Raw genomic sequence first — 16,758 nt, forward strand, 5'->3', positions numbered from 1 at the left:
CCTGCCCCCTATCTATTGATTAGCACACCTGTGCTACTTTTCAGGAGACCTTAAATTCATAGGTAGGACCTGCAGCTTCACAGAGTGCCTTGTCGCTGGCCTGCAGCTTCCCAGGTATCTGCAGATAGGTGCAACTAAACCTCTGTTTTTATTTACATACATTTAGACAGATTAATTTGGTTTAGTGCTTTTTTGGTTTACAATTCTGAGCCTGGCTAATATGGAAACATTTTTTATATTCCATATATATATTTAATTGCATACTGCTAAAAACGCATCTCATCTAAAGTCCCAACTCTCTTTTTTGTATACCACCAAAAGAAAGCTCTATTTGTGCAAAAAAAAAGAACGTCAATTTTGTTTGGGAGCCACGTCGCACGACCCACGCAATTGTCATTCAAAGCGCGACAGTGCCGAAAGCTGAAATTTCGCCTGGGCAGGAAGGGGGTATATGTGCCCAGTAAGCAAGTGGTTAAAGCAGTTTTTTTTTGTAATTAAAATAATAAATATGATAAACTTACCTGCTCTGTGCATTGGTATTCTCCTCTTCTAGGGTGCCTCACCAGTGCTCTTGGCTCTTCTTCTTCTCTGCATGCCACCATAGATGTCACACCTGCAGGCTCACTCCCAAGCCAGGTTGTGTGTATCCACTGACACACACGACATGGTTCAGCCCTGCCCCTCACTCCCTCCTCACAAGATTTGACTGACAGCAGCAAGAGACAATGGCTCCTGCTGCTATCTCAGAGCTTTTGAGGACAGATTGAGACCAATGCAGCTGCAGACGGGCACAGCGCTGGATCGAGATAGGACTCAGGTAAGTATAACGGCAGGTGAGCAAGCGATACAACTAGAGGGACATTTTTTACCTTAATGCAGGAAATGCATTAAGGTAAAACAATATCTTACCTTTAGAACCACTTTAACATCAATGTATTGGACACTTTATGCTCTTAATTGCTTGAGGACTGCTTTAGCTGTAATGAGCATTTTTCCAAACATCAAGCATATCTAATACGTGGTTTACCTAGCAAGGAGGCAAGGATCGGCCCTTCTACTGGATCCACCAAAAGTGCTTCTTTTTCATAATATTTGCTGTAAAACAAATTGAAGACACCAGTTTAAATCCAAGTCTGATAATATTTCAGCTAACCAGAAGCTGCACAACTGACCATCGCACATCCTTCAATAGCATTAAAAGGTTTTTCCACTTTTGCAGCCAAAGTGGGATAACACCTACTTTATATTTGTTACACGTCACCATTCATAAGGCATAAAATTACAATTTGCAGCCTACCTTTTTAGGTGCTCTCTTCTTGCAGGAAAATCCTGCATGGTTCTCTTTGTTTATGAGAGGGCTGGGCAGCTGCATTTGCCATAATTAACTCTGTCTGTACTGTGCAGGCAGATCTTTATTATCAATTGTAAATAGATTTGAATACTATCTGTCCTAACAAAGGGCTAAAGGTGTAGAAGCTTGACTTTTTGCATCTATGTTAATAAGGACAGGTCACCTCGTGACTTCTCGTGACAAGGTGCGTGACGTAACGCTGTAGGAAGTGACCGGAGGAGACATAAGACGGCGCTGAGAACGCCGTGATTTGCTATCTTTGCTAGTTTTTAATTCACTGATGTAAGAGTCCACTTGTATCAGCACAAATAAAGTTACCCAATAACATACTACACTATTGGAGGCTTCTCTCTCCTTTTCCTTTTTCTCCTCATTTTGGTGCTCCTGATTGGAGCGTTCTGTTTTAGACCAGCAGAAATCTATGAGACCTGCGGGAGAGGTGGAAGTCATTGGCCATTACAGCCATAGTTGGAGAGCATGCAGAGGAATGATGGGAGATCTATGAATGCCTAATTTTTTATAATAGAGGTGAGAGTTCTGGGAGACTAATTGCGGATTCTCTACTTGTTTCAACACCCTGACTGTGAAGGGATTCTGTGCGGAATTCCCCCCCCCCCACCCCCTTTTTCCTTGGGAACATTGTCACCATTATAAGTTCTTTACCCCTTATGAGGACTGGTCTCCTACTTGGGACACTATTATAGTGACGTTCCAGTACCATCCATTCATTTATCCATTTGCACCTTATATGGACTTTTATGCCGCGTACACACGATAATTTTTCGGCATGTAAAAAACAACGTTTTTAAAAAATGTCATTTAAAATGATCGTGTGTGGGCTTCACATAATTTTTTGGGTTCTGAAAAACAACAAAAAAAAATTCGAACATGCTGCATTTTTTAACGACGTTTTAAACAATGTCGTTTTTCGGTTTGTGAAAAATGATTGTGTGTGGACTAAAACGACGTTAAAAACCTGCGCATGCTCAGAAGCAAGTTAGGAGACAGGAGCGCTCGTTCTGGTAAAACTACCGTTCGTAATGGAGTAAGCACATTCATCACGCTGTAACAGACAGAAAAGCGCAAATTGTCTTTTACTAACACGAAATCAGCTAAAGGGTGACGTCATCCGAATGGAACTTCCCCTTTATAGTGCCGTCGTACGTGTTGTACGTCACCGCGCTTTGCTAGAGCATTTTTTTTTAACGACCGTGTGTGGGCAACATAGTTTTAATTATGAAGTTGGAAAAAAAATTATTTTTTTTGTACATGCTAAAAAACTTCGTTTTTAAATGCCAAAAAATGATCGTGTGCACGCGGCATTAGGATTGATTCTTTATCTATATGTTCACATTTGTTGCACTTATTTTATACCTACATGGTTTTTGATATTGGTTTGGATTTGTTTTAGTGTATTTCTTTAGCGCAAGATCACTTTATATTTATAATGGATTCCATTGCCCTTGGAATGAATGAATGAATTCTCAAGTGCTAAACAGCCTAGTGTGTTTAGGCACTTTAAGCGTTTTCTTTGGCCCAAAAGCCCCTTTACTGAATGTGCTTCTAATGGATTATTTTTCAGTCTGTAAATGTTCCTGTAATATGTCTGTAAACTCCTAGATGTACAGTATATGGACACATAGGCTAACAGAGGTGGGTTTACAGGCAAAAAAAAGTCAAAAACCTGCAAAAGCGTAATTTTTAAGCCCAGTGTGCACAAGCCCTAAACAGCAGCATTCTTGATCTTGTACCTCTTATAATATAAATCTTTATAACACAAATATATTATGAAAAAAAACTGCTTGTGTTTTATCTACAGACAGACACTGTAATGTCTCCAGGGAAGTGAAAGCACTAGCCCCTCCAACAAGTGGTAAACATTTAACCTAAATAAAAGCAGGCCATCCAACTTTCTTACCTTTCTGAAGTCTCTGGTGACTTTCATATCAAAAGTCAAACATTTCAAAACAACACCACTAAAAAACTACAACAAATTAAAAAAAATATATAAAACCAAAAAGAATAAGTGCATCCGATCAGACAGCCATGTAATCTTTAAAGTGTAAGTCCACCCTAACACTTACACCTGCAATCCTTAATGTGAACTAAGTTCAGCCTTATGCCTCAAAATGGAAAAATCCCAGTTTTTCTACCTTTATTTAGCAGTATCCAGTGCTGTCACATGACTTCAATTCTACTTCCTTCTGAGAGTAAAATCAGTCAGTGAGTGTGGTTCCTGAAAGCTAGTGACATCACTTCCTGGGAGGGACACTGTTCCTGTGTAGCCAGTAGGGAGGAGCTGATCATGAATTCCTGCCCAGTGTTCTGTCATTGTACTTTTTAATTCATGAGAAAATTAAGAAATAAAAAGCCCCATCCTAACGGGGGGGGGGGGGAGGTGCAGTACACATATACAGTATAGCTGTGCACAGGAGAAGGGAGCTGCACACAGGGGGGGGGGGGGGGGGGCCGGTTCCCATCTATGCCACTTTGATCATCAAGGTACCTGCAGTGCTTTGATGCTACTTTGATCCAGAGAGTATAAAGTTGAATCGAAGCGGCACTCAAACTCTAAATCATGCAACTTTGTGGTTGCAATAGTGGAAATGTAGACTAAAGCTTGGTGCACACAATCAGATTGTTGGCCAACCAAGCATCTGATTTTTGTCTTCAGGGCGTGTGCCTGACCTTGCCTTGCATACTAACGGTACACAATTGTTATGCCACAATCACGAACGTGGTGACGTACTACGAGCTCTTGAGCGCCACCCTTTGGACCCCTTCTGCTAATTTTGTGTTTGGTGAGCATTGAATCCGAGCATGCGTGTTTGTACTTTCAACTTTTGTGTGACGGACTTGTGTACAGACTGTTGTCCACAGAAAATTTACTAGCCTGTCATCCAACATTTGTGGGCAGAAACTTGGACAACAATTTTCTTTTCGGTTATATATTTTTGTTATCCTTTGTAGTCCCATTACTGGTGTTATTGAAGTCACCAGTGTTAGCTTTGCCTAACTTGCTTGACCCTAAACTAATTAACCTAAACTGGGAGATACTGTATTATAACTCAAAGCTATGGGTTATTATAATTCATTGTTGGTTCTATTATAAATGTATTGGTGAGTATGAAATATACTGGGATATTATATTTTATAACAGGGGAATATTTTAGATCAATGCTGGTTTTACTATAAATCACGGAAGAGCAGAGGGACATTATACTCCATGTCTAAATGATCTTATAATTCATTATTGTGCAGGAAGATAGTATAATACAAGACTGGTCCTATTCAAATTCAACACAAAAAAAAGTATTTTATTTAACTGCTAATCTTGGGAATCTTGTAAATACAGTCTGCAGCAGGAGGAGGAGTTTTACCCTGGCCACAATAGATGTGAAGTGGGGCACACTTTGAACAATGTCCAAAACACCCACTTTTAGCTGCAACACTCTGCAGTAATTCATAGTGGCAGATTCTCTTGCACTCCAACCAGTCCTGGTATGTTTTTATAAGTTATAGGCAATAGGCTATGGGCAAGTTATAGGCAGTAACTATACAAAGGTAGAGAACTCCCGCGCTGTCTAGTAGGCTAGGTAAGGGAACTGCAGCAGTAACATGTGGATCTAATCCTGACAGAAGTGATAAATATATAAAAAAATGGTAACTGCGCTGTGGGGGAGGGGTGAAGGGAAAGGGGGAGGAAGGAAAAGGGAGGGGACCGTGGATGAAATAGACAATTTGTAACACGTAACACTGTGAGGGAACCTTAAAAAAGGTGAGAGTGGGTCTCGAGGTGATGCACTCACATGTAGCAAAAACCCAGCGGGCGTCAATCCACGAGTACCGAACTCGTATCCCCCTCAGAGTGTCAGCTAAGTGGACTGAGATATGTTCTGATCCCAGACGTCTACCGATCAACTCAGACGTCAGGCTGTGTCTGTACCCAGTGCTCCAATCCCGACGCATGTCGTCACGTGAAGTCACGTGACGTGACCACACGCATCGGGATTGGAGCCCTGGGTACAGACACAGCCTTACGCCAGGTTACGGGCTCAGTGCTCGTGGATGTGTACATTTCATTTCACCGATTTATGTGAGATTTTTTTACTTTTAATAAACCTGTTTTTATATACAGAGTTATGCTATTGAACCCCCTTTTCTCTCTCAACGTCATCGCCACCTGTCTGAGTTGATCAGTAGACGTTTGGGGATCAGAACATATCTCAGTCCACTTAGCTGACACTCTGAGGTGGATACGAGTTCGGTACTCATGGATTGACGCCTGCTGTGTTTTTGCTACATGTGAGTGCATCACCTCGAGACCCACTCTCACCTTTTTTGAGGTTCCCTCACAGTGTTACGCTATATGCACTCTGTGTTTATCTTCTTTCTTCCATGGTATACATCGGCTGTTAAGATCTGCCCCAGCAATAAAGGAGAGGGTGTCTGTCAGTTTTTACATCCATTTTGACCTGCGACATTTTAGCTGTTTGTATCAAACAGCAGTGAGGTGAGCTGCTAGTACACTCAGAGGTGGTTATCACTGAAGATCCCATTTAGCACGCTGCATCTTTGGTGGAGGTGTTTCATCATTCTAGACACTGCCTTTTGGACTATTCATCGGACTTTTATGTTTTTTCACTTTCACGTTTGGGACTCTATCACATGTGTGATTGCACTCCTGATTGTTATAATTGTTTTTTTCATGCACTATATTCTATGTATTTTGGCTTTTTGTATGCATCCGTTTATATGCACTGAGCTTTTACTGTTACATATTGCAGTATCATAGGTGTTTTTCACTGTATCATTTATATGCACTTAGTTTTTACTGTTTATTGCAGTATCGTAGGTGTTTTTCATTTATTGTCCTTTATTTCATCCACGGTCCCCTCCCTTTTCCTTCCTCCCCCTTTCCCTTCACCCCCTCCCCCACAGCGCAGTTACCATTTTTTATATATAGGCAGTAAGTAACTATCACTTTGAGCAGCCCTAGTTAGGTTGTTTACCTCAGAGGCCCAGAAAAAGCTGTACCCATTATATAGTGTTTGTTTTGCCAACAGTATTACGCTACAGAACAAAACCAGTGAAAGCACCAATTCCACAAATTCAATTAATACAGCTGAACCAACCTGTTTTTGTTCCATGGAGGTAACAACATTACTACTCTGTCACAACTGTATTCAGTTTGTTCAGACATGTCTGACATTTTGAGAACGTCAACCATAAGTGTCTAATGTTTATTAATTTAATTAAAAAGGTATATTTTAAAAAAATGTTAGATACCGATTTCCTCAACATTTTATGAATTGTCACTTACCTACAGTTCTCCACTAGGTAAAGAACAATTTTATCTAACACTTTTTCAATTAAAGCTGTACGAATCCACAGATGCTTGATAGCTTGTGGGGACAGATTTGGAAGCCTCTGTGTCTTCCTCACACTCTCCTGGATACCTTGCATCTGATTCTTTCTGTGGATGAATATTAGGACAGAACTCTGAGAATTATAACATAAGTTAAACAGTTAGTAGTAGACATCAGAGCAAAAGTATAAGCATAGAAAGGGTATTGAAGGGAGCTCATATTTATATTCCAACACCCTCTCTTACAATATCGAACCAATAACCCAGTAGAGGAGAATGTCAGGGGTAAGCCTCACTGTAAAGCATTCTGGGAAAAGGGTTGTTTAGCTGACTAATTTTGAAATGCCTCTCTGCCTTTACTAGTTCAAAAAAACATGATGTGTTCATAATCACTAATACAACCATAAGCAGTTTAAGTTTGGCAAATGCTGAACTGAAGAAAAATATTACATATTAATGCAACTCTGCATCCATTGGTATATCATTGAATGTAATTTTTTTTAAATGTATTCAGTGTAAGAACATGAGTTTGGCTTGGTAAGCCCTGCATTCCTGGTACAGAAAAGTTCAGACTTTTAAAAGAAGAGGCAGCTCCAGGGAAGCTAAAAAAAGGCACCTCCACTAACTGTAGTAGAGGAAAACTAGTAAATAGCAGTCTTAAAGTAGATTAAATAGCTGAGATTTTAAATTAATTACATACATATACGTAAGCCAGCTTTGTCTTCAATGTAAGTACAAACAAAATATGTAACAGCATCTTTTCAATGCTTGATACAGTCTTTAAAAACTGCAGGCTAGGTGCTTTACTTCAGCACGGGTTAAATGCATAGCACATTGGGCTCACCGACCATGTCTTGGACCAGAGAGTCCATGTCTTGGACCAGAGAGTCCAAGACATGCAAGTCCATCAGCCATCCAGGCTACAAGCAGTTCTCTTCTTTTTGCACACCACTATCATCCCTGTCCCTCTGAGATCACATGTTTAAAAGGCAGGGCTATAAGGAGAGCATCTGACCTCCCAAATTAACCCCCTCTTAGCCCTGCCCCTGACACTTTACAATCACCTTTTCCCCTGTTCGAGCCCAGTGATCTGAAAACAACTCCTGTGTGATAACATTGGATCAGGTACTTCTCCGCAGAGACCATATCTTGTGACATAATCAAGAACCGCTAAAATGAACTGATGTATCCTAGATGCATTAAAAGAGAAGTATGGGTTTTGGGGTTATTTCAGATTTATACTTACCTTGGTGAATGCAGCATTGGACTGATGCTGCATCTATTCCTTTGAGCTGTTGGGGGGCGGGGAGCAGCCGTCTCAGCCTCTCAGCAGGTCGCCGAGAGGCTATTAGTGGACTGATACTGCTGACGTCAGCAGAGAGCGGGCGAATTTCATTCCTTTGATCCATAGGAGAAACCAAGCCTAACAAGCTCAGGCTGGACTTCTTATTTAAAGTGATTGTAAACAACACCTTGTAAACCAACCCATTCAGTTAAAAATAGAAACGAAGAGCAAAACATTTTGTATAGATATAAAAAAAAAAACATTATAAATACCCTTTTACCCTTTTTTATAAGTGATCACATTCCCTCTGTTCTCAGCTGCATAAGAGCTGGGGGAAGGAGAAGCAGCAGCACACCGAGTGTGCCAGTGAATGGCTGTGCAGCGGGGTTGTATCAAGTCTGATCATTGGATGTGAGTACACAGAGTTCCCAGCACAGCTAGAGAACTTACCACACTGTGTCCTCCTGCTTAGTGTGGTCAAATTTGAATAGGAAAGCAAGGGGACTAGCAGGAACACCAGGGATTTCCCATAAAGGAAGCAATACAAAGAGAACAACACTTTCTTATACAAATGTGGGATACAGTAGGCACATATCAGGAATATGAAGTGTTGGGGTAACAAATGCTTTAACTTTGGAGCCCATCAACTCTAATGCAACACAATCTAACTGCACTGCTACAATTGGAAAGGGTACCAGCAAACTCTAAAAATGGGGCATTGGGGCAGTTATTTTGATAGGTCATGCAGGACGTACAGAAATAGTTTATTTTCAGGTACACTCCAGGCAAATAAAACAGTTTTACTTGCAACCCAATTTCCAATTTCTGGGTTTTAGCCCAAGATGACCCCCTAGCACATAAGCATGACACAACCGTAACACTAAAGCTGGATACAGACTATACAATTTTCTGTAGATTTACCAAAACCATATAAGAGGTCAAAGCATAAGAGTTTCAATTTGTATGCAATTAGGCAGGCCCTTGCACTACATGGTTTTGGTAAATCTAAAGGAAATCAGACAACAAAAGTTGTATAGTGTAAATGGAATCTTACACCTAAAAGTCTAAGGTACCACCAGTTGTTCATTCACTTATTTGGTCTCTTTGCTTAATCTGTACAACGGTTCATGATTCATAGCAAAATGGGGAAAACACATGTAACACTGTGAGCTGTTCCCTTATCTCATTGCAAAGGAAATTATATTGAGAGACTACAAAAATGAGCCAATCTGGCTTAGTGGAGTGGGCAAGTGTCTTCAGTGTAAGTTCAAACAAAACATGTAGTTTTCAGTGCAGCACACGGTCTTTTAAACACAGCAACATATGGCTAACCAACTAGGAGAGTGTGTCCAAGACATGCAATCCAATTGGCAGCCCAGTGTCACAACTATTCACTGGAATGCAAGCTACAACCAAATTGTCAGGGCAGTCTTCCTGGGTGAAATCACGTACCTGTACATGATTTCTAGTTCCGGGTCTGGGGCGCGCACGCGTGGCATCCGGCAGTCCTCCTCCCGTGATCGTTCCAGAGAGAGGCAGAACAGCGGTCTGCCTACGTAAATAAGGCAGATTGCTGTTCTGTGAGAGGGGAAGATGGAGATCTTGTGTTTCTGCTAAGCAAGAACACAAATCTCTGTCTTCCCGCAGTCAAAGCACTACCCCCCCTTACCCCCAGTTAGAAAGCAGTCCCAGGGAACACATTTAATCCTTTGATCGCCCCTGATGTTAACTCCTTCCCTGTTAGTACAGTAACCGTGCATATTTTTTAGCACTGATCACTATAATGTCACTGGTCCCCAAAAAGTGTCAAAAGTGTCAGTTAGGTGTCCGATTTATCCGTTGCAATATCACAGTCCCTTCTATAAGTCGCCAATTGCCGCCAATTACTAGTAAAAAAAAAAGAAAGAAAAATATCCCATAGTTTGTAGACGCTATAACTTTTGCGAAAACCAATCAATATTTGCTTATTGCGATTTTTAATATGTAACAGAATATATACAGCATAGGTCTAAATTCATGAAGAAATCAGATTTTTTTATTGGACATGTTTTTATAGCAGAAAGTAAAAAATATATATGTTTTCAAAATGGTCAGTCTTTTTTTGTTTATAGCGCAAAAAAAATAAAAATAAATAAATGCAGAAGTGCTCAAATACCACCAAAAGAAAGCTCTATTTGTGGGGAAAAAAGGCACATTAATTTGATTTGGGTACAGCGTTGCACGACCGCGCAATTGTCAGTTAAATCAATGTAGTGCAGTATCGCAAAAAAATGGTCTGGACACGAAGGGGGTAAAACCTTCTGAGGCTGAAGAGGTTAATAGGCAAGATTATAGGGGAAATGTCTGCACACCCAAATTAACCCGCTCTTAGCTTTGCCCCAGTGCCACACACAAACACATACCTATATTCTGTGTATTTAGCTGTTTAGCTAATAATATACAAATTTATAATGATCTTTGTATTGACATACTAGAACATTTTTAGTTAATAAATTACTTACTTGCTTTCTAGTAGCTGTTCCAGCTCCTGCACCTTTCTGCTAAGTTCTTCTGCAAGTGGAAAGGTCTTCCCCACTTTCATAAATAAAGCTGCAATTTTATTGCTGCGTAGGAAGCCAGCAGCCCTACGCTTCAATCCATGCAGTACACATGCTTCAACTGCAGCTGCAAGAAAGCAAACGCATGTCTAAATATCATGCATTAAATTCCAAGGCAGAGAATATAATCCATGCAGTATACATACCTTAGCTGCTGTGAGAAAGGAATAGCATGTTTTTCAGTAATATACAGCACATTCAATTCTAAGAAGCAGAATAAAATATTGTTTGTGCCCAAGCGTCTATGCATTTTCCATACACATGTGTTTTGTCATTACTGTTCATGCTTTGAAGCATTTTGTGTTCTCTGTATCTGCAGCTTCATTTTATATTAAGCAAAGGAAATGTGCAATTAAACAAAATTCTGCTTATGTTTAAACATGTATAACCATATGCTGAGTTCCTTTATAAACACACAGACGGTTTTCTAAAAATGTATTGCTATACCTTAAGCAGATGCTGACACCCACACCTTAGGAGAAAGGGAAGTAATGCAATGAATCACAGCAAATAGCTTTGTTATGAATCATTGATAAATCTTTATCACTGTTTGCGATATATAGCATGGGAAAGACGCAAGTGTTTGGTTGAATGAAGGCTGAAAAATTAAGAATCATTGAGAGGCTTTTTACCACAGAAGCAAATCAAGCATTAAAGTGAAACTAAAACTGTATATATATATAAAGTCCTCTAACATAACCAAGTAATCTGTGTTCCTTCAAAAGGCATAGGCGATGTCCAAAAACAATATGAAGTTTGGTACAATAATTGTAATTAATCGGTGTTCCTTCAAATGGCTCAGTTTGAAAGCACTTGCATAAGAATGTATTTATAATAATAATGATGGAGGGTGGCTATATTTGCTTTCCATGGCATCACTGTATGTGGGAATTGTACACCAACTCAGCGCATAGAAATTTGAAAAGTTAAAAACGTCTGTGGCTTTAGGACATTGTGGAGGACTGGGCTTTTGTTTTTGCATAGATCGCTTAGGCCGCGTACACACGATCGGTCCAAAGCGATGAAAACGGCCTTAAGTCCAGTTTAATCGGTCAAATCCGTGTGTACGGCCCATCGGTCCAAAATTTCAAAACATGCTTTAAAATCGAACCGATGGACCGCTGCCCGATCGGTCCAAACCGATGGTTAGTACAGAAAGCATTGGTTCAAAACCCACGCATGCTCAGAATCAAGTCGACGCATGCTTGGAAGCATTGAACTTCGTTTTATTCAGCACGCCGTGTGTTTTATGTCACCGCGTTCTGACCCGATCGGTTTTTGGAACGATGGTGTGTACGCACATCAGACCATCAGGCCACTTCAGTGGTGAACCGATGGAAATGGCCCATCGGACCATTCTCATCAGTTTGGAACGACCGTGTGTACGCGGCCTTAGTGTCACTTTAAGCATTTGCTGCAACAAGTTAGAAAAGGAACTGAAATGCTGCTATAGATAGAGTTAACCTTTAGTACCCCATGCTTCTCAAAGGCCAAGAGTTGACAATTTAGAGTTCTAGGGTGTCTGAAAACCTAAGTTTCATTTATGGTAAGAAATATTAGATCTACTGTAAGTACTAAATTTGGTGGGGAAAAAAGCGCTGGAAAGCAAATTATTACAGGCAGTCCCCGAGTTACGAACGTGTTAGGGACTGTAGGTTTGGTTTTAAGTCGAATATGTTCATAAGTCGGAATAGCATGTGCAGAACGGCAGATACTTTGTTTTCCGATGTGCCCGCCGTCGAAAAGGTTCAGTCGAATGTGCCCGCCGCCGAAAAGGTTTTGCCGAATGTGCCCGCCGTTGACAAGATCCCATCGAATGTGCCCGCCGTCGAAAAAAAATTCCGTCCAATGTGCCCGCCGTCGAAAAGTGACCATGCAGCCTCCTGTTTGTAAGTAGGAGTCGTTCGCAAGTCGGATGTTCGTAACTCAGGGACTCCCTGTATTACCAATATTAAATTACTCCTATATTTGTAACCTTTTAAATCTGTCATTTTATTTCTGCCAGTAGTTTAAGCCCTGATAAAAGAGGGTATGTCATAGCCCCTGCAAAACACGTTGGCTTGTGACCTTTGTCGTTTTATGGTGAAATACTTTTGGAAGCCTTTTCCAATTATGTGGCACTCCTCATTTTTCAACATATTGTAGGTTTTCATTTATGTCTTTTTCCCTTTGGTGGTGGTTTCCTTTGATTTGCTGTTTAGGTGATGGGTGTATTACATAGCATGAATTGAGCTGAATGTGGACAGACAGCATACAGAACCTGACAAATGTTTTGCTCTACTTAAGAAAAAAAAAAAAAAGCTTTGGAGTTTAGTTTAAGGATTAATACCACATGATATTGAGGCTATGCAAACACTGGAAATTAGATAAATAAAAAAAATCCTCACGTCTGTGTGCCTAAAAAAGAAATCTCCAACTATTTCACATTTTTGTTGTTTAAGTCCTCTATACAGCTATGATAGTTTTACTGTCCATATAGAAAAAAATCTTTGTTTCTGGTTTTTCAAAACCATAATCCAATGCTTTAGTGTCTCACTTCTCCACTTTACAACCAGTGTCAATTACAGCCAGGCTAATCTATTTAATCAAAGCTAAAAACATATTCAGTACTGCCACTTATAATCAGCCTCTTCAATATATCTTTCCAAGCACACCGATAACCTCTCAACAATGCATACACATGTGCTCTTCCAAGTACAGGTGTCTTATTTCTTTTGTACAGTGCCAATAAAGGAAACCTGGCTTTAAAATAAAATGAGGGGGATATCATTACTGACTGACTTCCTTCTGAAAATGAGTTGCCAATCAAACAAGCCAATCAATGCGATAAAAACCTCTAAAACCAGGAAATTGTCTAAATAACTAGCTTTCCTAATAAAATTATATTTTTACTATTTTCAAAACACATATATAATAAGCAGAGAAATGGGCTAATTTGTAAAAAAAAATCCAATTACAATTTTAGTGTGCAACATTTTGTATAAATAAAACTATTCTAAATACTTGAAAGAACTTGTTTTCTCTTTATTCTGAGTACAGGGGCCCAAGCTATCCCTAGGTTTTTTTGACACATACTGTATTGCCAGTGCTGTATGGAGAATAAAAAAGAGTGTACATTTCAAATTTCTGGATAATAAACATTTTCCAGTACTGTGCTCTACGTTCAATGGCCCAGATTCAGGTAGATCCGCGCAATATTTGCATGGGCAAAGGGCAAAGATTTTGCTCTGTGCCCACGCAAATATTTGGATTTGCCCGCGATTCACGGAGCAGTAGCTCCGTAAATTGCGCAGGGCGCTATGCTAATTAGCCCTGCGTAAGGGCGCCTAATGTGGGGCGGGAATCATTTAAATTAGGCGCGCTCCCGCGCCGAGCGAACAGCGCATGCTCCGTCGGGAAACTTTCCCGACGTGCATTGCGGCAGATGACGTCGCAAGGACGTCATTTGCTTCTAAGTGAACGTGAATGGCGTCCAGCGCCATTCACGAATCACTTACGTAAATGACGTGAAATTTAAATTTCACGAGCGGGAAGGGCGGCTATACTTTAGCATTGGCTGCCCCTACTATGAGAAGGAGCAGCCTTACGCTAAAGTCGCCGTACGGAAACTCCGTACCTTGCGTGCGCAGGGCCCGCGCAACTTTTGTGAATTGGTGGTAGTATGCAATTTGCATACTATACGCCGATCACAATGGCCGCGCCCCCTAGCGGCCAACGCAAGAATGCAGCTTGAGATATGAAGGCATAAGGAGGCTTATGTCTGTCATATCCTAGGCTGCAGTCCACGTAGCGATGTTCCTGAATCAGGGGCATTCGCTACGCGGGAGCAAAACAGCTATTGCGCCGCGCAACCTATGGTTGCGCGGGCGCAATAGCTTCTTGAATCTGGGCCAATGGCTGTAAATCACGGACGACAAAAAAAAAAAAATTAATTCTATTGACTTAAGAAGAACTTTACCCTTATGATAAAAATTAAAACAGAGATAGATACCTTAAGAATTGTTTAGTAATGGCAATCTGCAAAAATATATATATTTTTTTTTATTATTGTTTGGATACCTTCCTTTCCTTCTAATTCTTCTCACAGTCACCTTTTTTTAGTCATGGCAAAAGGATCCATCTCCATTTACTTCCTGAAACTCTGCCTAGAAATCTGGGTCTAATGCCTGAAACACGTGCAGGAACTTTCCAGAATGCATCTGTGACGAGGGTAAAATTACCTGTGCATTGCTCAACTAGGAAGTGGCAAAACAGTCATTTAAAGCAAAAGCAAAACATTTTAACTAATAAATGTAAGATGATTTCATAGCACGTAGAGCAGAATGTTACTGCGATTTTTAGTGAAAGGGGAGTAAAAGTCTACTTCAACACTAACTAATTAATCTGCTTAATAAAAATACTGTGGTATGTTTGTGCTGGTGCATCACTGGATCCCAGAGTGGACAAAAATTCAAGTCAAATTTTAGGTTTTGGAGGCAGCTCTCAACCAGGGTATCCTAAAGGTACCATGATGGAGTCTGTAGAACATTTGAAAGATGAGAGTACTACAACAGCTTGATCCAGTCCAGTAAGAATTAAATTTTTTACAACCTATAATAAAAAATCCAACACATCTCAGAGGCTCACTGCTTCCCCTTTATCAGGGCTTGCAAATCAATATTTGTAATGGACAATTGAAAAACAACACAAACAGCATGAGATTGGGGTCAAACTGGCTGGCTTGTGGTGCTCCCATCTTTCAGTTATAACAATAACCTATTAACTACTTCTGCAAGGGTGCGTCATTCTGCAGGGATGCATCCTCCCACTCCTGGCACTTGTGCGCTGCCTTGGGGCCATGCAGAAGCATAATCTGTGGACACATCTGTGGACACAGCGGATTACCATTCAGGATACTGGTCCACTGTATTTGGCCCTGGTGCCATGTGATTGCGGTGACTAATCACTGCAATCAAATGAAAATAAGTAAACAATAGCTGTCATTCATAACACCATTGCTGACGACTATGATAACATGTCAAATCTTAATATTATGTGTGCCTGCAACACTTTAAAAGCCCCTACAGGTACAGCTTTGCTTGGGAATTTTAGTACAACATTGGATATTGACAAACACTTTGCTTAACAACAGATCCTCTCTTCTCCTCTTCTCCTTTCCCCTCTCCTCTTTCAGCAAGTGGTTCAGGAAAATCTGATCTTACTGCCCCCCCAACCTGGCGTCTTAAGGTGGCTGCTTAAGCCACATTATGCCAGCAACAGTGTTCCTTATCACTGTCACACCAGTTGAAGTGTCACCACACCAGTGTAACCCAGCAGTCTGATTGCTGCTACACTAGTCTCCAGTGTCACCAGGCCAGTGTAAGCCAACAATAGTGTTCCTGATCACCGATACACAAATCCCACTGTCACCAGACCAGTGCAGCCAGCAACAGTGTTCCTGATCACCACCACACCAGTGCTATTTTGCCTCTACCTTCTGCGTGTACTAACCCTAGCCTGTTTATGGAACACATTTCTGCCTGCTGCTTGGACCAATCTTTTTTGCCCATTCTATTTGTTCATGAACGGGGAAAGTCTTTTTTAAACTTAGCAGGTATCTTAGTACCAAAGGGGGCATAGTGGGATGGAGGAGCATCTAGTGCAACAAAGCATAAACTTTTGAGCAATGCAGAAGTGAGCATATCTACATTGGCAAGCATATTGCGTGAAGACATTACATCAGGTGAATGTGAGGCTGGGGGTGAAAAATCTTCTGCAGCCTCCTTAAACAACTGCCTCTGGGTCTTCCTCATTGCCCTCGATGTCTGTGTCCTCTACAGGAGGCCTTTCACTTTCCTACAGTCAGAAACAGCAGGGGTGGAGAACAAGCTTTTTTTTGTTCTGGACAATAAAGGCTGTATTAAAGCCCTTTGTTGTCCAAAAAGTCTGATATGGTTGCAGAAAAATATAACTTGGTCAGGTAGGCTGCTTGCTGCGTGCCTGAGATCGGGCTAGAATTGGATGCAGACACGGGGCCGGATTCAGATACGAACGCCTTATCTTTATGCGCAGCGTAACGTATCTCAGATACGTTACGCCGCTGTAACTTTGGGAGCAAGTTCTGTATTTAGAAAGAACTTGCCCCCTTATTTACGGCGGCGTAACGTATGTGTTGAGG

The 16,758-nt window shown here is 40.9% G+C and overlaps 1 protein-coding gene across 2 annotated transcripts in view; it reads right to left on the minus strand.

The window, feature by feature from the left end:
* The window catches only part of SGSM1 (small G protein signaling modulator 1), a 270,220-nt gene that overhangs the window by 125,278 nt on the left and 128,184 nt on the right, over window positions 1–16,758 (minus strand). For both annotated transcript variants that reach the window (XM_040351471.1, XM_040351463.1), the window contains exons 4-6: window positions 10,506–10,668; window positions 6,675–6,827; window positions 1,028–1,095 (exon numbers count right to left, since the gene is read on the minus strand). In XM_040351471.1, coding sequence (XP_040207405.1) covers window positions 1,028–1,095; window positions 6,675–6,827; window positions 10,506–10,668 — 384 coding nt within the window. The remainder of the gene's footprint in view (window positions 1–1,027; window positions 1,096–6,674; window positions 6,828–10,505; window positions 10,669–16,758) is intronic.

The sequence above is a fragment of the Rana temporaria genome, chromosome 1 (assembly GCF_905171775.1).
Source record: "Rana temporaria chromosome 1, aRanTem1.1, whole genome shotgun sequence".
In the NCBI taxonomy this organism is placed as follows: domain Eukaryota; kingdom Metazoa; phylum Chordata; class Amphibia; order Anura; family Ranidae; genus Rana; species Rana temporaria.